This window comes from Aplidium turbinatum, chromosome 13 (genome assembly GCF_918807975.1).
Source record: "Aplidium turbinatum chromosome 13, kaAplTurb1.1, whole genome shotgun sequence".
NCBI lineage: Eukaryota > Metazoa > Chordata > Ascidiacea > Aplousobranchia > Polyclinidae > Aplidium > Aplidium turbinatum.
Genome location: NC_137484.1, coordinates 2,535,296 through 2,562,099, shown reverse-complemented (window position 1 = coordinate 2,562,099; position 26,804 = coordinate 2,535,296). Strand labels below are relative to the sequence as shown.

General features: G+C 38.2%; 1 protein-coding gene across 1 annotated transcript; it reads right to left on the bottom strand.

Annotated features, from left to right (window-relative positions):
* On the bottom strand, window positions 1-23,166 carry LOC145782573 (3-oxoacyl-[acyl-carrier-protein] reductase FabG-like). Its single transcript, XM_082594386.1, has 9 exons — window positions 23,060-23,166; window positions 18,127-18,160; window positions 15,681-15,811; window positions 15,282-15,460; window positions 14,053-14,146; window positions 3,509-3,578; window positions 2,708-2,744; window positions 1,095-1,158; window positions 1-741 (listed from the first exon to the last, which is right to left on the bottom strand). The coding sequence occupies exons 1-9, from the start codon at window positions 23,060-23,062 to the stop codon at window positions 583-585; spliced, it is 771 nt and encodes a 256-aa protein (XP_082450512.1). The 5' UTR covers window positions 23,063-23,166; the 3' UTR covers window positions 1-582.
* Between the last annotated feature and the right edge of the window lie 3,638 nt (window positions 23,167-26,804).

Here is a 26,804-nt window from a genome sequence, read left to right as displayed (position 1 = left end):
GCACTCAACGACACGGAACTAAGCACTCAACGACACGGAACTACGCACTCAACGACACGGAACAACTAATTATCACACAACACAAAACCAAACTGACGAGGGGGTTGCGCCTACAAAACAAAATTGTGGCCACAGACGCTTGTCACTTGCAGCGATAAATTCAACCCTAGATGCCGCTGCCATGCCAAACAAAACGTCACTGGAAGGACGCCGATTGTCGTAAAAAGCACGACAGAAAATATCCGTCATATTACGATTATGAAGCCTTTGGCAGGGCGCTACTACAAAACATACGAGATACTGTGCAATGTGCATGTTGTTGAATGTCACTGACAGGTAAAAAGAGAAGCAATGCTGGTATGCGAACAAAGTCGTGCAAAGGTAAGAACACAAATTAGCGGCAAGATTGTTTTGAACTCCATGTACAAATGACAACATGATGCTGTGCAAGATGATCCACCATCGACGAGTAATGTAACGATAAAGTACGCAACTTAATGTGAAACAATGTAAGCAAATGAAGACACTGCACAACTTGGAGTCGTCAAGCAGCACTGTGACAAGCAACTGGGCTCTGCGCCGCTACCTCGGACACATCGCGTGCCTTCCGCCGTCAACAGGCATCGAGATGCCGGTGATGAACGATGAAGCTCCCGATGCCAGGAAAGCTATGGAATGCGCGACCTCGTCTGCCTCACCGGGGCGCCCGAGAGCGTGGCTTTGTTTCGAGCGCTCTAAAAACTGAAAGGGACTTTATAAGGTAACGTTGAAACACCAGTTTGTTGAAAAAACTAGAAAATGCGAAACAATTATAAGCGGAGAGCATCTACACAAAACAGTGAATCTTGTTGTTACTCTTTGTAACGTGGTGCTCCTCGCGGCAATCAACTAGAAGACCTTGCATGTCATTAAAGCGTAGACCATAATGAGTGGTCCACAATATGGGATTGGTGACAACACGAAAGTAGGAACACTTTTACACTATTTTGGCTAACATCACTCCAGCAGCGACCGCGTGAGGGCTCGTCACCCAACACCAACACCCTTCACTGACCATCGTTAATAACGTTCATAGCAATATCCATGTCACAAACCTCCATGTATGCTTGCTCGTCCAACCCGCCTCTCTTTTGCAACTCCGTCACCACCACGCCCGGGCTGCAATTGTGACGTCAAAATTAAAGGCGGCATGTGACCAGGCGTTCACATGAGTGCTTTGCGCCTAGACCTACTATATAAACACATATCCGTTTATGGTAATGAACAATTCAGACATTAAATAAGTAAGCTTAGACAATTAGACATACAAGGACTATGCAGATTTTTCAAAACTCTTTATTTTAGGTAGAAAAGTTGCCTTTTAGCCAGGCGCCCAATGTTTGGTTTTGTCCGATGGCAGCCCTGGGGGAAATAAACTTGCTTGTTCAGAAGATAGCTGGTTTATAAATCAATATTGAAAACCAACACAATATTGATTGATGAAAGAATCCTAAGCAAGCTGTGTAACCGTGCTTTGATCATGATCGTTATATCTTCAAAACGGAGGAAAATTCCTCCAAGAGCGTTGACTGGGCGCCCTAGCTTTAATGCAACGTAAACCAAGTTTATATTCAAGAAAAAGTGACCATGCAAAAATGATCAGGAATTCCTTGCGATTAAAGGAGGATATATTCATTTGGGCGAACTAGGGAAAATTGCTTGAAAATGACGTGCAATTCTATTGCAAACTACGACGTTGAAATGCGCCACCAATTCACTTTGGGTTTAAGGGGACAAAAAAGCGCGTTGAAGTATTGGCATGAACATTGAACACGAGTTCCATACTAGCACCACGATTCATACACGCGGAAACCGCACAAAATTATGTTGTCATACAATAACCGAATGTAGTTCTATTCTTTTTGAGATTGCCCAACGAAACCTTCTTGATTACTGAAGCCACACTTGTGTCGCGAAAGCTCTAGTAATAAACTAAAAAGTTTAACAATATTGCTTTGGAACTTCTTGACTGTCTTGGCAGTTTCACAGAAAACAAGAAATAAATTACAACATACTGATAAAGAGAATCTTAACATACAACACCTTACAAGTATAATTCAACCGTAGTAAAACAGACGAAATGTACAACCGGATGAGATTGCAGCGTATTGATCGCTACATCTCAGAGAGAAGTTTTACTCGTTTTACATTGCTTTATCTAAAATCAGTGGTTCTCAACCTTTTGTCTTGGCGGACACATTTTGGTGCCCTCGAAGCAGTCGCGTACTCCTACATATATTATCTTGAAATGTACAGATAGTTCGTTTCCTAACGGAAACAATACTAATAATCAACATTTTGTTGTAATCACAGTCATAGCTAAACTGTGAGTGCTACTAGGGTTCTGACTAACATTTACATTTCTAAATTAAGCATTGATGAACAATCTGCCGTCTCAATGGAATTAAGTTGAACATAGCCGTATCAAAACATTAAACTCATTCGTAAGATTTTGTTTGGTTAAAAATCTTTGAGCGACGCCCTTTAAAATTTCAAACAACGTACCAGGGATCGCGATGCACAGTTTGAGAACTTAGAAATACTTTTATTTTCAAATGCCATAATTTATCAATTATCTTGGAAAACTCTCACGGACTCCCCGGTTGAGAACCACTGATTGAAATAGTCCAACGTTAACAATATAATTCGTGGCAGTAGCAGAACTTACTTGACGGCGTTCACTCGGATATTCTTGGATGCAAGTTCTGGAACAGAAAATACAAACAAGTCACACAACGAACTCTTGTGGGAGGTATTGTACTGTACTATAGTGGTGGAACATGGTTTGACCATTGACCAACCACATTAAACAAACATCAAAAAGAGCAAGCACAGCGGTCAGCGGCTCAAAACCTATACACCTCCCCTGGCTACATTTCGCCAAAACGATTATTACCAGGGTCTACTAATTAAATTAGTTTACAAATCGAGTTATCTAAAAAGTAGGAAGGAATATATAAAAAATTAGGGACATTTATGCCAAAGAAATTAAGTAAAATGGCAATACAAAAATTGAGGTCCAAGCAAAGACTAAGGGTTTAGTGGCATTATGAGCAATTGAGCATGTCATCCACTACAAGGCCCACATGCCAAACCAACGTGAAATATACTTGGCCTCTCATCGCTATTCCAAATGAGATAAATTAACTTCATACTTCAATTAATGTTTAATGTAGTTGAAAGTTTGTTGTACTTCAAAAACTTGAATTTTAGTTTTGTCCTGCATGTAAGTACCCATTCCCCTAAAATCCGGTACTGACTTAAACACGCGCAATCACAATATTTAGCCTGAAGTCGTAACAAGTTAGATATACAGTAGTTAGTTAGATAAAGTTCGCTATAGCATAGACTTATGGGAGTAAAACAAGCATGATTTTCTTTTGATTAGAAAAATTACATTCATCTTTATTTTTGGGGGAAGCTTTCAAGCATCTCCCCCAAGATTCACTATTGAATAACAACAACCCACCAAGCGCGATGCATCTTGTAAATTGGTCAACCGCAGCTTTGGAGATACAATAACTCAAAACACCAGGGAACTGCAAAGGCAACAAAAAACAATTATAGTCTTCCATTACTTTAACGTCTAAGAATGTCACAATGTTGTGGCAATCACCAAACACAATTTTCTAATATTAATATTTCTCTGCTTCGCACCATCACCAATGTGCAAGACAGGCCCAGCAGTGATGGCGTTCACTGGTCTCCACGCCACCTTGCATCTTCCTAAGTTAAAAATGGTCAGTGAAATTCAAAAGCTTTAGTTAGAATCAGGGATTCAGCATAGGGATCGCCAACTCGGCTGGATTTCTGACAAGCGGAGTGTAAAAGTGTTGCCAGATATTTTTTTAATTTTTAAAAAATATATTATTTTGGTATTTTTAAAGTAATAGTCGCCCAAAACTTGCCCGTGAATAACTATTTTAAAACTAACCTAATAGTCAGGTTCACTATGTCAATATAAAGAGTTTTGTTCAAATTTTTGGGAGATTAGCAAACCTATACATTTTCGGAAAGCTTAGACCATGAGGAATCCGAAAAACGTTGATTACATTTGCAGAGATATCCGCATGGCCGCCATTTTGAATTTTTATAATGGCCGCCCCAAAATATATATTTTGCTCTATCTCGGCTCTTAATAAACTTAGAAACTTCATCAAACATGCTAACCCTATGTTTTAAGGGTCAAGGAATCCATTACAAGCATACCTAGATGCCTAGCGTTAACCAATTTCCAATTATCTGCCATATTGGTTTTCAAAATGGCCGCCGAAATTATATTTCATTATAGCCTATTATTACTTACTAGTTGAGATATAAACTTCATTCAACAAGCTAGTGCTAAGTTGTGTTGAATGAGGAATTCATTAACAGCAAGCCTGCACACCACTGTCATATTTTAAAGACAAAAGAAAAACAATTCAATTTTCTAACAACTGTTGTTATTTACAATATCTGCATAGTCTGATAGCGAGGATCATTTTCAACATACCACTACCAATGTACATCACTACACCCATACAAACACTACCACACTGAACAGTTGTTATTTCACATTTCGTCATCACTGTCTGAGTCTCATTTCCAGCATTAGCCTACAGCAGGGCTACCGGTACTTAACTAATTTTAGCAAAGGTCCATTTTGACAAGTTGAATATTTTTGCGGTCCGTTGAATAGGCCTATTTCACATGCAACCACGAAAATTAAACAACCAGTACGAGCACCGAAACACTTTTTAGGTAGTGTGTAACACATCTTGGATTTTTGTCTGACACAAACAAAGAAATAAAAAAGGAAAAAATGTATTGTGTTTCTTTGTCGTGTAGCTGTGTGGATCGCACATCAAAGAAGACAGCAAAGCGTCGAGGGGTCTGGAGGCGAAGCCCCCAGCTCCTTGGATAATAAAAAAAAATTGCTTTTTCCTAATAGAAATCTGTTTTAAGAGGCCCTAAAATGTGGCAATGAAGTTATTCTTCCGAAAGCCTGAGGTCCACCTTCAACACCCAGAAGGTCCGGATTCGGACCGCCAGTTGAGTAGCCCTGGCCTACAGTCAACGTCATTTTCGCAGTCTGTCCCACACAGACACAAGTCGGTGCAGGTCAAGTTGTTCCTTCGACACAAACATCTCTGGGTTGAGCTGTTGGTTTTGCATTGGCATCGGACTAGCTGAATGATGGCTTGTGGTGCAGGTAGAATCTTTGTGGTGATAGGTGAAATCCCACTTTCATTCTGATGGTAGCCATGCCGAAGTGGACCAAGGAGCTGTTGCCACATGACAGGTCATGCATATCTGCAATATACCGTGGCCAAAGGCGTTTGTACTTTATCCGATCCAGGGCAAAGAACAACTTGTTAGGTTCCTCACCAGCTTGCAAATGGAGATTGAGATCTGCATTCCGGGATGCCTCGACAAAGAATAAGATCGTTTCCACGCGATGAACATATAGTTCATCATTGACATAAACATCGCATTAGAGGACTTCTTCGTTTTCCATGCTTTTAATTGCTGCATCGCATCCTCATCTATGAGGATTCGTTCCAGATGGTCATGAGCAGTCGAGATGGATTCAGGACTAATGTTTCTGTTATCAGATGACGATGTGCATGCCTCCTGGACCTCATCTGCTGATCTTGAACAAATAATCTTCGGCTGTGGCTTCTCTGCAAAAAACTGATCCAAAGCCAGTTCATACAAAGCTATGCAAGTGTGGATGTGTGCACGAAAAGTTCTCTCGTTGTGCGCACACTTAAGAATTTGTCCTGTGGTTGCAGATCCATACACATCGGCTTCGATCCAGACACCATCAATCCCAGAGTTCTCTATGGAAGTTTCGAGAGCTCTTAGTGCAGCCATCACAGCATGCAGCTAACCCAGTCAGGGAACAATTTTTCTTTTCAGGTCGACCCATGCGTCTAGCAACTGCACTAACTTTTCGTAGAGGGCAATGCCGAAGGTTATTACAGTTGGGTACCCCTAACCAACGACTAACGTCTTCAACTGGGATGCTTGTAGAATCACAGTCAGCATAATAGACCACTCGTGAGCAACTTCTGGTAGCAGAGGCAGTGCACCAACTTGGGTGAGTGGTTGGCAAGATGAGATGAATGATTTGTATCTTGCCCATCCTGGAATCTTCTCTGTTCACCATTCTCTCTTTCTTTGGACAAAGTAGATGCTATGACCCACCCTAACTGGGTCAGTTCATATGATTGAGCAACACTTGTTGTGTTGGCATCAAACCTCCGCGCTCTGTTGTCAGGTTTTGGTTTTGGCTTGGCACATGGCTTAATGGGCATATGATATGGAAGGATTGATAAGTTCTTAGCTGCAGTAAGTTCGAGCTTTGGTGCGACTAGTTGTCCTGGAACATTTGCTTTCTGATATACTGCAGTGATTGTTCCATGTGTGGTGCCTTTCCCCTTGATTGTGTCCTCCGCAAAGTATGTGTTAACAGCAAAGAGAAACTGTCCTTTCTTGAGGAAATGTGGTACATTCAGCCCATTGAACTTCCTGGTGTTCTTCACAACCAGTGATGTACGCGCATACAAAAAATATTGACGCCGTCAGCGCAAACGCAAACGTTCGAAAAACTATACGCCGCATGCGTCAACGCAACTTGTAAAAAAAGTTGGCGGCGTCAGCGCATACTCTAGCGCAAACTCATTTTGTTTGCTAGGTGCCAAACATTCACACGGTATAAATCACTCGAAACAACACACTTTTCAAGCCACTTCGCGACTTCTCGTTACAAGAAATTATCTTTTTGGGCGGAAGACACATCTGGCATTGAAAATATAAGTTTTTGCCTTTCGAAGAAGAGAGCTTAAAATACTTTTCCATGTAGGGCCATGGATTTGTATTATCATGCTCCATTTCACTTGGAGATTAGTATTACCGTAAGTTATTCCCTGAATACAATAGTGTAGTATAAGAAACTGTAATATATGCCTATCAAGAAAATTCTAGTATTATAGTAGCCTAACTGTCGCTCCTAGTATAACATACTAACTGTCGCTCCCTACAAATCCACTATAAAAAACACTATTTTTAAAATGATTCCGTTTGAATAAGACTAATGTTGCTTTTAATGCCATAATTCTCTCAGTAAGCTCTATGCTTTTTTCTGATAAGATTTTTAAAAAGTGGGTTAATGGAAGACAAAACTGCCAGACACAAGCAAGTTTAGATTCTGAACTGCACAACTCTTTGTTATTAGCATTCAGGGATAGTTAGCACCTACTAGTGTTATGAGCAGTAGCTTAGGCTACTCAAAAGCCTCTCACAATTGGCCCCTGGATGCATGTTTTGCTAAACTGCTTATCAAGTTACAAAACATAATATAATTAGGCTACATACTTACGCAACAGAATGTATAAATTGTCAAGTAAAAATTACCTTAGCTTGATAGCCTACTCCCTACTGTATGTAGAGGTAGGGGATACAACACATTTTTTTGGGGGTAGTGTCAAAAACATCAGTGTCCAACCATTTTGGAAACAGTTTTGTTGTACGACATCAAAACTGCAAAAAATATTAAAATCCGTCAACTACACATCAGTAGACATCATTTGCAAGATTAGTTTTTCCAAATTCGCGAAACGAAGAATAACAAAAAAGAAAGCTAAATTTCAATGATGTTTACAATTAACTCACACCAACAATGCAAAATATATGGTAGCCTTAATTTTCAAGGAAATCAGGTACGCAAGTCTAGTTTCCGAGATTCGGTCTCCAGATGTATGATCAATGACCATGACCAAAAAAAAAAAAAAAAAAGAACAATGACCATGACCGATAGATCATTTTTTCCTGGGACTAAAGCTAGAAAATGGAAGTTCGGTAGCAGAACTTTTGGGCGCGCAAGTGTGAAAATGGTACGGTATCTGCAATCTGCATGCCTGATTCCTTTCCCTGAAGGGTGAAAACACACACTGCGTAACAGTTTTCGGGTACCGTAGTTGCAGTTTTCACAGTTTTTGTAGCAGGCTCCTTGTACGGAAGTGTGAGTTTCACGCTTCGGTAGCAGGAATCCAGGTACCGTAGGTCCGTAGCGTAAAACTCACACTTTCGTGCAAGCAGCCTGGAAAAAAGTCACTTCGAAAATATAGCCTAAAGATAAAAATGCGTTTTTAAAGTCATCTGCATTCTTAAGCGTGAATTTCATCATGCGTCCACCAGTCATTTCCCAATCACCATCTGGTTTACATGGCAACACTTGCTCTGTGTCAACATCCTCAATGTCATTGTGTTTGGAGTATGTCCATAGCCGGCTGCTTTTAGGTTGTACTCTATGCAAATGTTTAACTTCTACCACCATGTTTCCTTTGTGCGAACGTGTATAATAGTGCACAACAAAATCACCCAAAGTATCCATTTTGCCATTCTTAAGATCTTCAAATACAGGGTCATCAATAATTAACGTTACAACAAGAGATCCAATTCAAAAACTGGCAAACGAGGCAAACATGGCCTATGAAACCATTTTCACAGTTGAAGATGATCCCATTCAAACACATGAAGAAACAATTGCTAAATGCCAATACCATTGAGAAACGTCCCTCCAGAGTCAGATTTCTGCTCTGACGCATTGAAGGAAGAGGCACGCTGCCAAACCTTGTGTTCAGCGATGAGAAGATATTTGATGTCTAGCATCATTTTAAGTCAGAATGATCGTGTTTGGTCAAGAGATGGTGACGTGGAACCCGGGTAGTCACTCGGAGACAAGAGGCGGCATCAATGACGCAGTCAACGAATCAGGAAGGAGTCCATTGATTTTTGTGGATCAAGGAGTGAAATTGAACCAAGAAAACTACCGAAATGATATTCTTGAGGGTTCATTGTTGCCTTGGGAAAAGAAACACTTCAAAAAACGTAATTGGTCATTCCAATAAGATTCTGCCCCTTCACATGGAGCTAAGAGAACGCAAAACTGGCTTTCAGCCAATGTGCCGTTCTTCATTTCCAAGGAAGAATGGCCTCCTTCATCCCCTAGACTTTGGCATCTGGTCTTACTTTGAGAATAATGTTTCGACTAAATACCACCAAAGATTGGAAGCGCTGAAGGCTAATCTAAAAAAAGAATGAGCAAAAATACCTCAAATAGTTATTCATGGCTCTTGCAGGTCCTTTTCGAAGAGTCTTCGGCTTGTTATCGACACAAATGGCAAACACATTGAGTAAAACTTGTTTTTCCTAAATACTTATTTCTTTGACAATAATGTTATATGTTTATTACTCAAAAATTGCCAACCATTTGTTAAATACAGTTGTTTGAAGTTATATATAACGTTAATTAATTATTGATGACCCTGTAGTTGTGGGAATGTGTTCAAAAGGTAAGGCTGGTTTGAAACTTCCACACAGTTTAAGAGAGGCAGAGTAATCTTGTGCATAAAAACAGATAAGACCTTCAATTCTGTGATAAAAAGCTCACAGTTTAAATAGAGTTTACATACCTAAACCAACAAATTCGTCCGGATGTTTCGTCCAGTAGCATATGAAGCAATGGTAATACATGAAGAATTGAGGCTGCTGAATAACTCAACTTGGTGAAATGCTGTTCGCGATATAGTGACATGTGCTTGATTTGCTGTTCTCTTTCCACAATAAGATCAAATTTATTAGCAAGTGAAGTTGAATTACCCGATTTATCATGGGTAGGCTAACCAACTTTAATATTGCAATTATACCAGACACAACAATAGCCTTTTTGTCTCTAAAAAAAGGGCGTAGAGCTTTGTTCCAGTCTTCCCACTTCCCCTCCTTTCTACTCTCTTTGCCAAATCAGCAAGAACTTTAACGTTTGACTCATTGAGCTTCTCAACAGTATGGCTTTTGCAAAGCAAATGGTATGGTCAGAAGACAATGCAATTGCAACATGCTCTTCCACCTGCAAGTTCTTGTTTGCAGGGCTGCAGCATCAGCCTTTAGACTATCTGTTTTGTCCCATAATTGCTTGGCTGTGACAATAGAAGATGTAGTCAGTGAGGCTGCTGTAGCCAATCTCTCGTAGGTTTCAACTATTAACTTCGTAATATTCTTCCTGTCTTCATACACAAAAAAAATTGTTCAAATTTTCACTATTCTAAAGGTCACAAAACGAAAGGTCAAGCCTCTGCTCGTGGGGTCAACTAAGGTCAAAATAAAATTGAGGATGTGCGGAAGAATAAAGTGGGTCAGGTGGAACGTACCTAGCACACGTGCATGTAGAGGACCTACACTCTACTCTGCACTCTTTATTATGAACTCATCAAAACATCCCGAAAACCGAATATTTACGTTTTTTCTCACAAATATGGTCAAAATTTTAAAAATTGTGTCTACTGATGAAAAATAAATATTTTTCAAATATTTTTGCATATTGTTGATAGTTATCATAAATAGACAGACAATCGATAACAACTTAATAACATTGAATTGCATAATTCAAAATTAATACAGAAATGAAACAGATACATAATTTCAAACGTTTTCGGCAAAACTTTCTGCCCTCTTCAGGAAAATATCTTAATTCATCTAAACAAAACAAAATTATTCGTGAAATGTTAATAATAAATGACTGAAAATTTAATAAAACTGCACTGACCTGCGTACAAGCAACAACTGACGAACAAACACAAAAGGTGGTAGCAATGAAGAGGGCAGAAAGTTTTGCCGAAAACGTTTGAAATTATGTATCTGTTTCATTTCTGTATTAATTTTGAATTATGCAATTCAATGTTATTAAGTTGTTATCGATTGTCTGTCTATGGTTTTTAAAAAGTACCTCTCTACCAAAGCTATATTATCATAAATACTTTCCAAAAAATGTGGACAGAGCAAAATCTGAGAAGGTCACACTTTATCCCCTACCTCTACTGTATGTAGGCCTACACATTACTACGCTACATAGCCTACAACAAGAATAACCGGCAAAGTAGTGTAGCCTACTACATATAACATACAGAGTACAACATCATGCAAGCAATCACGGTCGGAGACCAAATATTTGAGTTTGTTTAGATACATAGGCTGCACTGCTCATTGCCTGAGAAGTTTCTGATTTGCCCCAAAATGCAAGACTTAACTAATATAAATTAAAGTGCTCACAATTGCTTACAAACGCCTTCAACACTGCTTGACTAAAAAAACTTCACACTACGAAGCCAAGTCATTGTTTACATTTTACATGGAGCGACATTACCAACCTAGCCTACCTACTTGCTTGCTTACATTACATTCCTGTTCTGACCCGTAATTTACTAAGTAATTTCTCAGTAGGCCTAAGTTGTTTTAACTAATTCTTTCTTTTTTCTGCAAGACTTCAGTCTCCACGTGGGACTCTAGGGTCAAAGGCAGTAGTGCGATATACAAACAAACTCCAGCTGACTGAACAATAGATGACACTGTGACACAACACTAGAACAATGGGCAATTGCAAGATGTCAACATTTTGCAGTTTGACAAAAAAAAATTGCAAACAACAACTAAGACATTAAAACGTATGCGTTGACGCTATGCGCTAAAAAACCGCGAAAACTTTACGGCGCATCCTCAAGCGCAAACTATCCAAAAAAATGTGGCCACAAGCGTTAGCGCAAACAAAAAGTCTACGCCGCAAGTATGCGGCGTAGAATTTGCGGCGCATACGTACATCTCTGTTCACAACAGCATTGGCAAGTGAGGTTTCCAAAAGCAGGATTCGGTTGTACGATACACAATAGTTTTGTGCAAGGAGGAAACTTACCAGATTCTTGTTGCGGGTGTCATGATGAACACTCAATGACAACCTCAGTACTTGCGGATTTTCACGAACCTCAAGTGTCCGGAAGACACACGTTGACTGCTGGGTTAATGCTGTACTTGGTGTCTGGTCTTGAAATATATTACATTATGTTCTGGATTATCGTTAGTGCTGACATGTCTACTGTTCGACCTCTCATCTCTGTTCGAAGCTCCTCTTCAGGTCCCACCAAAATCCAACGTATGAGGCTGTACAACTTAGATGGAACATCTTCTCTCATGCTTCGTCTGTCACGTCTTTCTCAAGATTGAAGTTAGCAATGGCGCTTCGTATTAGTTTGGTTGTCTTGTACAACATCTTGGTTTTGTCCATTTCACTGCCATAACTTTGCATCATAGACGTGTAAACCATCTCTTCACATGCTTCAGGGTTGTGTAGAACAGATGACTTTCTTCTGTCTTTCTGTCTCACTGATTTAATATTTGGCAACTCTGAAAAAATCTTATCCTTTAGCCACTGTCGTGTCAATTTCCGTTTGTGTTTCTCTGTTTCCAAGCATGGAAAGGTAAGTTTTCTCAATGTCATGCTTGGGAAGGTAAGCTTGCTTTCCTGTCTGGATCTCAACAAGATTGATCAATTCGATCAAGCACGCCATCTGCATTGGTAACTCATTGTTGGTAGACTTCTCTGTCACTGGCTTCATCTCTGAGGACATGAAACACATGCCGAATCCAACAGAACTTGTGGCATCTCACATTTATCGCATGGGCATCACTTGAACATATCGCATTATTACTCAACCTTGTCATTAGGACCGGATCCTGAATAATTTCCACAGTTTGCCTGAGTGTTCTTCCCGAATTCTCTGTTTGGACTTTGCAGAGCGATTGTCCATCATCTACCTGACAGAAGTATCGGTCTTTCGACAGAGACTCTGTTGCAGACCTAGTGAATGGCACTGCTGTAGCTGATGTGCTCGCATCCATTTCCGCGCTTGTTCGTTTGTGTCCTCGTTTTTGGAGTCATATTTTCCTGTTGACACGGCATATTGAAATCGATCCCTAGCTCGTTGTATTGATACCTGATTGGTTGCACTGAGGTAACTACTTCGATGCCATGTTGCTTTTCCTTTGTGCATAGTTTCTTTAGAAAATCCCTGGAGACGTCTCTCGAGAGCAACATATTCTCCATCTTGTAGACTTGATCTTTCCAGAAGACTTTCAAGCAACTTCTCATAGGAATCCATCTTCGGATTTTGAACAACTGTCTCACGCTTTCACTCTTGACACAAAATATACTGATTCCAGTCTATAGTTTTATTCGTCTTGGTGACGGACAACTTGAAACCTGTGGAGTCTTCACTCATGTTGTGTTTGCCCTGAAGAGACTGAACAAATACCTCATCAATATACCACCTCCAGCAAGATAATATCAAATGAATTCTCAGTCAAACGGATATGCAATATGCATATATTTCGGAAACTATACCAGTACAGCAATCCCTAAAAAAATGTTAGAGGACTGGTTAGCCGATTACTTGTGCTTCCTGTATATAAGTAGTAATGTAATATATTTTCGGCAGCCATTTTAAAAGCCAATATGGGGATAATTGGAAAGTGGTTAACGCTAGGCATCTAGGTATGCTGGTAATGAATTCCTTGACCCTTAAAATATGGGATTAGCATGTTTGATGAATTTTCTAAGTTTATTAGAAGCCGAGATAGAGCAAAATATATATTTTGGGGCGGCCATTTTGAAAATTCAAAATGGCGGCCATGCGGACATCTCTGCAAATGTAATCAACGTTTTTTGGATTCCTCATAGTCTAAGCTTTCCGAAAATGTATAGGTTTGCTAATCTCCCAAAAATTTGAACGAAAATAGATAATGAAAATGACTATAAAGAAAATTTATTATTTAGGCCTACTCACTATATTTTTTGCAAATTTAACCTCTCTTTCTAAGTTTTCTTTAAATTTTGTGCATAAATTCACATTCTTATTGCAAAGTAACACAACTACAAACTACTTTAATCCGATCTTGTGCAACTTTAAACTTCAGGTTAGTTTTAATTTTTAAATGGACAAGCTTTGGGCGACCACTACTTTTTAAAAATGCCAAAAAATTGGTTTTTCTAAAAATTTAAAAAATGTCTGGCAACACTTTTACACTCCGCTTGTCAGAAATCCAGCCTAGTTGGCGATCCCTATACTATATGAATCCCTGGTTAGAATATAAGGAAATAAACAACTCGTGATGTTAGCGACCAGATGCAATAATCTGTATTACCGATTTGATTCCAGTGATGCTGGACACATTGACAACACTTCCTTGTGTCTTCTCCAGGTGTGGCACAGCAAGCTGGGTGAGCTGAAACAGTGACCTGATGACGATAATTACACAATTGGGACAGACTAGTCGGAGAGTGATAGTGAAGTGGGATGCATTGTTATGGAAGGAAGAAAATAAGTCTACCACCAGGTGTTAGTAGGTTACAGGAGTGGGAAAAACTTTTTTGAGAGCCAAAGACCATTTATTTAGCTACTAAACACAAACAATTGAGCTACCAGCAGCAACAAGCCTGTCGATATGTAGCATTCCACGTAACACATTTACGTTCAGAATTGATAAAGCTTGTGTAACTTAGACGAGTTTTTTTATTAATCGACCAACTTTTATTGACCTTGTTAAGCTAACCCTGCAGCTTAGCGTTGCCAGACACCATAAAATGAATATCCAGATTCCAGAGTTGCTTCCAAAATCTCGCTATCTTAATTACACTTCACCAGGACCTTTTTATCACAATATAGTGTTCAATTTTCCAATAATCGTGTTCCATTGTTCAAGATTGTCCTTCAAAAAAGGCCGTTTAAGGAGGTATCTAGCCTCAACCTCTCTTTCTTTCTGGAACCTCATAGTTTTCTTCAAATTTGTCCAATTTGAGAAAGTCCCTATTTGGCAACACTGTTGCAGCTTTATCCAATATGAAGTTCATATTATGAACAGCTTGCAATTGCATGAGCTGGAAAATTTACAAGACAAAAATTTACGATGCTCATCTGTGATGAAATGATAAATCAAATGGGGAATTCTGTCTTCAATTTGGAAGCAAAACACAGGAAAATATATTACTATTAGAATGGGAACATTAGCGTTTGAAACAGAGACGATCTTTCATAGAACACCTTGAAGCCAATCAAAGACAATTTGGGATGAAAAAACGTGAGTGAAATGAAACTGCTTTTGGGGAATTTTTGAAGCCGTTGCAGGTACATTCATTTAGTGGCATCTAGCAACACGGAGACAGATTGACTAAGTGTGAATTACAGTTGTTTTTTGGGGTCTACCACAGTAATAGACAAGAATAATGAAAAAAGATGAATGTGTTTCATGCACTTATTTATATCAATATCAGGAGGGCCAGATAAACAGACTAGCAAGTCCGTTTTGGCCCATGTCTTGCCGCAAACAAATAAATGCATTCAATACAATATCGAGTCCACTTATTCGTGGTATACCTGACATTAACATTAATCATGTGATCAAACTCGTCCAGATTTGTTGTTTCAATGGTCCCCAGTGCAATTATTCCAGCATTGTTGATGAGTGTATCAAGCTTGCCGAATCTTTCAACAGTTTTCTTTACAGTATTTGCAATGACTTGCTTTTGAGTGATATCTCCAGGCAGTGTCAATACCTTTAATCAAATGACTACCGGTAATGTATAATATTTAATCAAATGACCATCAATATGACCATGGTAATGTACCAACAGTCTAATATGTATCTCTGCTGCTCTAATGGCACAATGTATATATAATTATATATTATATAACCACTTTAAGTTTAAAAGTTTCAAATTGCAACAAAATACAGCATCAATTGGTGACATTTACAATACAAGCCACATCCCATACATCAGCATTGTTCTCCAGACACTTCTGTGCAGTAGCATCGAGGTTATCTTCGTTCCTTCCACATAATGCTAAATTTGCACCAAGTTTTGAAAACAAAATACTTGTTGCTCGACCAATTCCTGAACTGGCACCTGCAAACAAGTTTAAAACACTGGCTTGAAACTTTAAACCAGTGATTCCCAAACTGTGTGCCGCGGCACACTAGTGTGCCACCACAGATTCTCAAGTGTGCCGCAAATCTTTTTGGAATTTTGGAAAAGAACTGTATAAATATTCAAAATAAGCCATGCAGACAAGCATATGCGACTTAAAAGCGCCTTAACTGCTTCAATAGATGATAAATAAGCTCATGTGACGATGAAACCAACTATGGCATTGCCGATAGAGTAGGGTAATTGCCACGTCATAATTGTTCTGCTAAAGAATACGTTCAGTACGGGTTTATTGCTTCAGGACCCGAAGATGACCAACAACCTTTCTGCATTATCTGCAATAAAGCCTTATCTAGTGAGTTGCTTGTTCCCAGTAAGCTTAGCAGACATTTGGAGAAAAATCATCCAACATTGAAGGATAAACCAAAAGGATATTTTGCGAACCTGAGGTCCCAAACAAATAAGCAGGCAAAGATCATGAATAGATAGCTACCTCAAGCTGCCGGAAAAAGGATTGATTGCAAGTTACAAAGTGGCTCACTTGTTGGCGAAACACAAAAAAGCACACACGGATGTAGAAACAGTAATTGGACCAGCATTAGCCGTTGTTGTTGAGGAAATGTTTGGTAGTGCTTCCCCCAAAAAAGTTAGAGTTCCGTTGTCAAATAAAATAATTTCACGAAAGATAGAAGAGCTATCCTCAGATTTAAAGGATCAAGTTTGCAAACACTTTGTTGCTACAGACAACGAGCTTCTTCTTCTCTCGTTTGACTTGTAGTAGCTTAGATTGGCAATGCCTCCTCGTGCAGCCATGATACGGTAGTTGGGTCCAGTTGTCGAATACCAATGATTCCACTTGGGGGCCGTAAGTGTTGCATTGTTTGTTCTACCGCTCCGCAGACACATATCGGCGTATTATGCAACCCCTACCTAAATAGATTAGCTCCAGTGCAGGCAACGTCACATCTGATCCTGTTCAATGTGACCCATGCCTTTCTTGAGAGGTCTGCTCCAGAAGGGATGGAGAGTGCTGGTATAACTGAAAACTGGGGAGGGATATGTGGCAGCTCGTTCCATTCCTGGGTCCATGTCTCCATGCAGCTGAAGTTCTTATCCACAAGCTGTGTAGCATATCGATGGAATGGGCGCTATAGTACAGACAACGAGCTGCCTGTACTATAGTCTTTACAAGTTAAAGAATCTACTGACAGAACTGGGAAATCTCATCTGCTGGCTTTTATTCTCTTCATTAACACTGAAACATTGGTAAATGAATGTTTGTTTTGCAAAGAATTGGAGGGCACAACCAAAGGAGAAGACGTATTCAAATTGGTAGATGAAAGTATTTTACTTTCTGAGTTGAAATGCAGTAACTGCGTAAGCGTTTGTACTGATGGTTGATTCGTTTCCGCTCTTAATGAATCAACTCATCAACAAGAAATCCTTCCGCAAATCGTGAGCACATTGTCTGGACTTCAGCTTGCACTGCAACATTACTTCCCACCATTTGGAAGCAATGAATCAAGCAATCTTTCTGCAGAAGCAGAAGAACAACTCATTGATTTACGAAACGACCGTTTTTTCAAACGCTGTTTCCACAAAAAACTTGGATGAGTTTTGGCTGTCTGCTTCCAAATCGTATTTCATGATCGGTGCAAAAACAATCAAAATTATATTGCCATTTGCATCTTCATGGCTATGTGAACATGGCTTTTCTGTTTTGACTGAAATTAAAAACTGTAAACGAGAGAGACTGCTTGGAATTGACGATGAAATGCGGGTATGTTTGTCAACAATGCAACTATATGTTCCTATGAACAAGCACATCCAATCATCCATCGCATTAACTCGTGAAAATAATTTTTTTCAAAGCAACTTTTCTTATCTTGCAAGTGTGCCGCGAGCGTTATATAATTTTTCTAGTGTGCCACAAGCTGAAAAAGTTTGGGAACCACTGCTTTAAACTAATAAAATAACTATAATATTGATAACGATGACCAAAAGGGCTCAAATTTAAAATCTCCATAAATTAGTATAATATTCTAAAGTTGCAGAGCAACGTAAAACAAAAAACATAATTTAATAAAATCATAATTGATCGGTGTAATGCTGCTATTATCTTCAGTGCAGAGCATTAAGGAAGTGCAATACACAGCACACACAAAATGTTGTAGAAGTTTCAGAAAGCTATGTTCTATAAAAATTTCAAAGCGAATGATGGCATGCTATCTGTTGTGGCCCTTCACAACATTATGTCTTTTCAGTATGTTTGACTTGATTTCTTAATCACATACCTGTTATAAGAGCAATTTTTCCACAAAGATTTGCCTGAAAAGAAAAAAAGGATATTAGGTGAAAGCATTTAGCAAACATTAAACATAAAAATATTGATTGCAAAATTTCATAAACCAGCTGTTTAGAAATTGGCATTAATCTGTACACGGGTAACTCATCAATTTCTGGCTTCTAGTTGTGGTATATCTTATGTTTTCATTTAACACACGATTTCTTTATAGAAATTTGAGATCAGCAAGCTGACTGAGCTTTGGGGTGTAAGCTGATCCCAACAGGATTCATCCTAACGTATTGACCTTTTCGTTCTTAGATATACTTATATATATATATATACAATAAAATCTGTCTAACTCTGTCGTTCTCAAACTTTTTGTTTTAATAAACAGCTCTTTTTTGCTCTTTTGTTGCTCTGAAAACAACTACAAACCCTCAAAAAAAATTTAACCTTAAATTTTAGTTTATTGCGTTTTTTTGTTTCCTTTTTAGGTTTCTGATTGGACCAAACATTTCATGGAGTAGAATTTATAACCTCAACAAAAGACTCATTCCCTCCTGCACAAAATACATGGTTAATATAGTTTTGACAATTCGGATTTCATAACCATACTTATTTTAAAAATATATAAAGGACATTCTGCCTGGAGTCCAAAATCAGTCATTGATGATGAAGCATTATCTAAATTTACATTTTTTTAAGTGTAAAATAATTTTTAATAGTTTCTTTATGAATTTGGGCTGCTACAGCTGAAAATGACTCTTTTTAAAATGGCAGTGGCTATTTGACCGGCTCCGGTCTTTGAATCTGAAACACTATTTGACCGGTCATGATGTCACTACATAAGCACTTTTTTCTTTTTCAAAGCAAAAGACGATAAGCGCCTTAAGTTTTAAATTCAACACGTTTTTTTCAACTGAATCCGTGGCGCATACGTAACGTCTCGGGCTGCCATTCTAGAGGGAATGAGTTCGATTCTATCCGGAAGCGTTCTTTTTTTTTTTTTTTTAACTAAATTTTTGAAAGTGGAAAGTTGTCTTGAAGGTTTGGTTGAGATGATGATTTGAAACTTGACTGATTGTTGTGCGACAATGAGACTGGATTTAATTTTTAACTTCGGACTTCAGCGAAACGTAATCTTACAGCCTATTAGAAGGTGTGATTTTTTCAGAGAATTTGTGCTAAGAAATGAAAGGAATTTGTTAAAAATAAAGACTGGAAAAAACTTTTTTATATCAGTTTGTATCCTTTTGTAGTTAAAAAAAAAAAAAAAAAAAAGAACGCTTCCGGATAGTATCGAACTCATTCCCTCGAAAATGGCAGCCCGAGACGTTACGTATGCGCCACGGACTCAGTTGAAGAAAACGTGTTGAATTTAAAACTTAACGCGCTTATCGTCTTTTGCTTTGAAAGAAAAAAGTGCTTATGTAGTGACGTCATGACCGGTCAAATAGTGTTTCAGATTCAAAGACCGGAGCCGGTCAAATAGCCACTGCCTTTAATATTAGCTCTGACACCAATATTTGTTTTATGTAGAATACACCATTCATGCCTGACGAGGTACTTCAATAGGTTCAATATAGAGATGTACCGATATATCGGTATCGGCATCGGTATCGGTGATATCGGCCATTTTTTGAGTATCGGTATCGGCATCGGTATCGGTAAAATTTGGCCGATACTGTGGCCGATACTAAACATGTAAAAAAAGGCGTTTGCTGGGGATTTTCTGCAGAAGCAAAGATATTATATAGATTTTTTAAAGTAGTAACTAACATCACATTCATGTAGAAAAATAACAACCTGTTCAAATTTTTGATACCTCACACTCCCATGACTTCATGCCCGCACCTTTTGGCATTGTTTGCTTATAGTACAGTGATTCTTTCACTCAAACAAAACGTTTTGTTTCAGCAGTTTTGCATTGTTCGATTCTTAAGTTGTGAAGGAGACACAGTTTCTCCAATATTTATCATTCTTTTCTTTGTGTTTCTTTTTTACTCTCAGCAGAGGATAAAACCAGGCCAAGACTAGCCAGGTAGCAAAAATGTACTTTTGCATCGTTTTTATGTTGCTAAACGTTTAAAAAACCCATATAACTTGGTTGTTTTTAGTAAGCTGGTTTTATCAGTTTGTGATTTAATTTCCACCTTTCGTTGTAATAAACTCACCAAGCTTAAACAATGTCATGGCAGAGTAAGTAGGCGCAAAATAATAGCAATGGGACTACGAATCCTCACTAAACAAATCAATAAATGGTCTTGTTGCGCCTAAGATGACAACCTCATTGTGAAGAAAGGAGCGTTCTTCCCGGCTATCAGCACAAGGCTGAGCACTCACTAGTATACAGAGGCAGAACTGTTGCGATTCGCTAACCATAACGGTGTAGCTTCCACGCTAGCCATTTAGACCATCCAATCAACTATATGTTTCTCGGCAGCCGTTTTATAGTAAGAATTGACATCGACAAGAATTGAAATGGCTAGTGTACGCCCGGACGCGAAATTTTTTTTCCCACGAGATTTCTGTCTCATTGATTTTAGTCACTTTAAAAGTAAGATTTTCCGAAAGTGTTTGAGAGATTGGTTGATTCAGATTGCGAAATAACTATTTGCCAATAAAATTTTGCAATGATAATAAAATATAAGCTTTCCCTAACCCTACTTTTTTGAAAAGCTCTTGTGCACCGCAAAAATTAATTTAAAGAAAAAAAAAAGTTTGACTTCGACGGGCGTCGAACCCTCGTTCTCACGATTACTAGGCAGAGGATGATACCACTGAACCAACTGTGCCAACGAGAGAATATTGCATTCACACGGTTTTAATACAAACTTTTACCAAAATATGTAAATGAGACAGAAATCTCGTGGGAAAAAATATTTCGCCGCCCCGGACAGCAGAATAACTAACTTTTATGATTTAATTTAGGGTACTTTTAACAGAACATTTTTGCACGTAAAGCATTAAATTACCACTTTGGGCCCATAATTTGCTTGCAAAGCACCCGATTACCTTTCTGGGCCCTTTTGCTAGATTACGGCCCCTCTAAAGAATAACAACTTTAATGCTTGAAATCAGTCGTTTAGGATGGTTTTAACCAAACATTTTTGCGCGTAAATTATAAAACCACAATTTCGGACCCCCCCAACAAACACAGGCTTGGGCCGTCAAGGATACACCGTACCCTTCGTACCCCCCTCTCATAGGCCTTGGTCATCTTAGGTCAACAAGACCATTTTGATTAGTTTAGTGAAGATTCGTAGTTCCATTGCTTTCATTTTGAGCCTATCTATTCTGCCATGACATTGTTTAAGCTTGGTGAGTTTATTACAACGAAAGGTGGAAATTTAATCAAAAACTGATAGAACCAGCTTACTAAAAACAACCAAGTTACATGGGTTTTTTAAACGTTTAGCAACGTAAAAATGATGCAAAAGTACACATTTTTGCTACCTGGGTAGTCTTGGCCTGGCAAAAGCTTTTCAACCGCACGACAAGTGCCATTAGGTCGCACATTACTTGTCGAATAGTTTTTGTACGACTACGCAAATCACTTGGTTTACATTTTACATCTTATTATCAATTATGATAGCCTATTTGGAGAGTTTGCGCAAACACTTTATTAATTTTTCAGAAACCCCAATTATGATGTACAGTAATGTTTCTTCCCTCATACCCCAGTCCTCAATTACGGTGGTCTTTCATTACTAAAACCTACTATTATGACTTACTTTTCAACCACAAATCAAAAACCCTACTAAAATTTGGCAAGACGCAGGAGATCGATCAAACTGGAACATCATTGTACATCGAGGGCTGTATCAGCCATGATACCTACAGAGAGACTATAATGACACAACAATGCGGTTGAGATTGGATTCTTGAATCTTTAATAAATTATGCCAATTAAAAGCTTTTTTAATAGTTTTTTGCAAATAAGGTAAAGCTTAGCATTTGATATAATTCCTTGCAAATGCCAAAATTGTTTCTTTTTGTAACACCAAAGTATCGGCCAAAATATCGGTATCAGTATCGGTATCGGCCTAAAAAGGTGATATCGGTATCGGGATCGGTATCGGCCAAAATATTGGTATCGGTACATCTCTAGTTCAATACTTTAACTGTAATTGTTTTTTTCCCGCACTTCTATAACACTGTCCATTCAATTTCTTCTATTTGCAGGCAAAGAACTGAAACTTTACCTTAAATTATCAGGATTAACCAGTTTTTCTGTGGTGACACTTCTATTTCAATATTATTTACCTCTAAATTACTTGATAATATTATCTTTCAATTTTTGGTCATACGTTTTCTGAGGTGCCCTTTTATTGATTTTCCATCACTGCTTCATTTTGTACTTTTCTTGCAACACACTCATCTATTTATTCAAGATACCACATCTATTTCAGACGATGCTCTCAGCAATCTACTTTTACAATATATTATTTGTGATTTTGATTGAATCTTTATCGTCGGACTGAGAAAGCTTGCAGAGCTTAATCCAGGCAGTTTTGCATACTTGTAGAGGCTTTAAATCACTGACGCAGGCCGGTCACCAAGATTGACAGCTCTAGTGAAGTTTGCGATTGTTGCAGTGTTTTGCTGGAGAATTATTATTCTATCCATTAGATGTCGCTGAATGGAGAGCAATCCTTGACGTGTGTTGCTCAAGCGCATACCCCGATAGTCAAACCAGCGCCGCTTGATCTTGAAGCTTTTTACAAAATTTTATTACAAAGGGTTGTTTTGCACACACCATCCCATCATTCTTATTTCTGTTGTCTGTATTCACCTGCCTGATATACTTCTGAAAGATTTGATATAAAAAAATCACAATTTAAATGAGTCATTCTGAAACGAAAAACTAGACTTTTCGAGCACATTAGTAACAAATTATAGTAATTTAATAACAAACATATACAATAAGCTATTCTTACCATGGAAGTCTTTTTACTACCGGTACTTAATTATAAAAATGAAGCAGATCAAAGTATATTCTAAAGAAAGCAAAGTTTCTGAAAAAGTTAAACAATCTTATTGCTTATGGCGCAGTGTATTTTTTGAAAAGGTAAAAAATAGACCTAAAAAAGTTCATGTTGTATCAGAGTTCATAATATAAGAAGGCTATCAGCTACAAAAATGATGAAGGAGAAAGATACTTCTAGCAAAACTTTGAAAACACAGCTCTGCTAGTTGAATAGGCCAAGACTATTTGTTAATGTACGGTTGTACTGGTGGCTGTAAAAAGTTATATACAATACTTCTTTAAAAAAAATGGTTTCATTAATGTCAAGTTTGTCAATGTCAGTGGCGTGTGAGATGTTTCTCGGGCTGGCATCCCCAAGGGTATGAGTTCGATACTGCCCAGAAGCGTTTTATTTTAAACTAAAATTGCCTACAAAAAACACTGCCTTGATGAAACCATTTTTTTTAAAGAAGTAGCCTATTGTAACTTTTTACAACCACCAAATTAACTTGTTGAGAGCAGAAATGTAATGCGTCGTTCGGTAAACATGGTCAGTTGGTCACATCCTCTCATGACAAACGGAAAATTGCCCAGAGAAATTCTCAAATTCCAGAAAATTACAAATACTCTAACTTATAATATATTTGATAAGACATAAAAAAGCTACTCGAATTAAAAAATGCAGCAGCCTAACGATTGAGTTCACTTTGAATAAAAATTTAGTTAAAAAAAAGGCGCTGTAAGGAAGGGTTGCCAGATGGCCTTTTTAGGCCAAATTCCAAAAATCTGGGCTTTTTAAATTGCAGTGGGCTTAAAAAAATTGATGCAAATAAGGCCAGAAAATCTGACCTTATTTGGCCCTTTTTATGGCTGCAAATTTTGACCGGTTTAGAAAGTATTATGGTAACTGGTAACGTGTATCTGGTAACCCTGCTGTAGGGTAGTATCGAACTCATTCACTCGTGAACACCAGCCCGAGAAAGATTGTACGCGCCACGGACTCCGTTGAATAAAATTGTCGAATTTAGAACTTATATCTAGGCAATTTTTTCTTCTCTCGTCTTTTGCTTTGAAAGAAAAAAGAATTTGTCATGACCGGTCAAATAGTGTTTCAGAATTAAGAGACTGGAGCTGGTCAAATAGCCACTGCCTTTTTTTAAAGCGATGGAACGGCAAAAAAGGCCATATGGATATTTACCTGTTTCTATGAACATCATCATCTATAATAGGCTATTCATATTTATTGATAATAGCGGATTTAAATAAATTGTAGCAAAAATATTTCTGAAAGCAGCCCGAAGAATAACAAGTATAAAAGAACTGTAGAGGATGAGTTTTAATCCGCTACAATGGTGACATCTGGCACCACTAGCTGGCTAGAGAGTGAGCGCAGTCTGACTCGGCGCCGGCGTCACATTACAAGTATTGAACAAGACAGTAGGCCAATAGAACATGCATTAAACAATGGTGAATATGGTTTTCATCTGGTAAGGTTACGATATATGAGAAATATTGATTATTGTTCATTTTGAAAATATGGTACTGCTATTTTGCATTCATCAAATGCTGGCATTTGCACAACAATCTAACCTCTTAGTGTTATTTATTAAATAAGAATCGATTTCGCTATAGTAATAGCATCTTCAGCTAGCACATGTAAAAAAGAAAATTTGAAAATACGTAAAACGAACAAATAAAGCAAACTCCGATATTATCAACATGCATAAAATTCTATTCTAAATGGATGGTTACATAAAATTAAAATCAAAACCTGCAAGCCTAAATCTTATACTGGTGTTCTGCCACGATTTTCAACACTATACTGGTACAAAATTCAAGCACATCAGTATCATCCATCAAGTAAATTACAATCGTTCAACCAGACAAATACAAAGAAAAACGCAATTTAGATTACAGTCCACTGCCATATCGTAAGTTTACATTGATATAACGCCAAAAACAGGCGCGGATTTATGGGGGGGGCCCAGGGGGCCCGGGCCCTCCCCGAAATTTTGTGAAAAATTGTAGAAATTGTATGTTTCCGCATCAAATGGTTTGATATGCTTCTAAACAGCTGATATTAGTCCCTCGGCATCACAATTGATGAAAATGGTTGTTTTAATGTCTATTTTATAGCATATCGTATATGTCGTAGTATCATTGTTCATATCTGTTTAGCTTTTTCTTTCTTTTTAATTGATTTTCAAATTTTCTGGCCCCCCCCGAAAAAAACTCTTAGATTCGCGCCTGGCCAAAAAGAATAACTTCTGGATGGGCATGGTTGAATAATCTACACTACAGGGGTCGGAGGTTGCTGATAACATGGGAGTAACAAAGCAGACTAAGTGGTTGGTCGAATCAATTTTTGTATGTTAATGATCGCTTTGATTTTATGTAGCCATTTATCTTCAGCGATGTCTAAATATTGTTTGCTGGGTTGCTCGGCGAAAGTAACAACAAAGCAGTCTGCCAGAGCTGGTTTCTTTTTTAGTTCACTGTTGTGGAATTTTGCATGATGTTTCAATAATGCTGCTTTGTCACCGGATTTATCAGAGTGATTAAAACTGTTCCAAATAGATCTGTGTGTGGCCCAACGTGTGGAAAACTTTGTGATGGTTTGGCCTACATAGTGTTCGTGACATATAGTGCATGTTGCAATGTATATTAAGTAATTTTGGCAAATTAATTTTTGTTTAAGACTGAAATTTTTGTTGGGTTTACATTTAATAGAGGTGCATTCTTTTATCATAAGCTTATGCGCTCCATGGTTACCGCATAGTGCACATTTGCCGCATGGTTTGGAGAAGCCGTTGGTTGGTGTTTCTGTATTCAGGGCAATTTTTTTATATTTTGTAAGTAAATTTCCTAGCGTGCTTGGCTTTTTATATGTAATCATTTGATTGGGTTGTAGTTTTTTCTCTGCGTTGGTGGTCTTGAGTAAACTATAGGAAATGATGTAGGCCAGATTACTCTGTTGGCTTTGGTTGCATTTTTTTCTGTGGGTTTAGGTAGTCGTTCTGTCCATTTTTCAGCAAGTTGAATTTTTTCTTTGGTAATTTTCTGGGGAAAGTTTGATTTCAAAGCTTTGTTTTTAAGTTGTTCCAGTGCTGCAGTATAATCGTGTTGTTTCATTCAATCTCCTGAGTCGTAATGCTTCTCCATTTATGATTGCCTTGAATGTGAATGTGGGGTGATGTGATTTACCATTGAGGTACGGTACCGTACAAGCGGTCTATAGCTGTTTCTTAGGTGTAGTTGGTGGTCACAAATTTGAAGTTCGAAGTTTTGCAAATGCGGTGGTTAACATCTAGAAACTCAACATTTTTATCGGTTTGGGAGGTGTTGATTTCTCTGAAAGTAAGTTCCAAGTGATCATGAAATGCTGTAATCAAGCTATGTTTTATCAATTCTGTAGTCTTTTGGCCAAATGATATCCAAATTACGTCATCTATAAAGCGTTTGAATATTTCTGCTTGTTTCAGTGTGTTGGAAGCTGTTTTGATGACGTAGTGCATGGCAATGTTGGCGATCGATACAGAATGGTTGTCACCTGTTATTATACCCTCTGGTTGCTTATAGAAACTCTCACCGTTTTGCGTGATAACATTGTCAAGACAATACAACGTCAAATCTGTGAGTGTTTCTATTGCAATCCGAGGATATGTCGTGTGTTGATCCAAAGCATATTTCAGTGCCTTTTCAATTAATGACCTTTT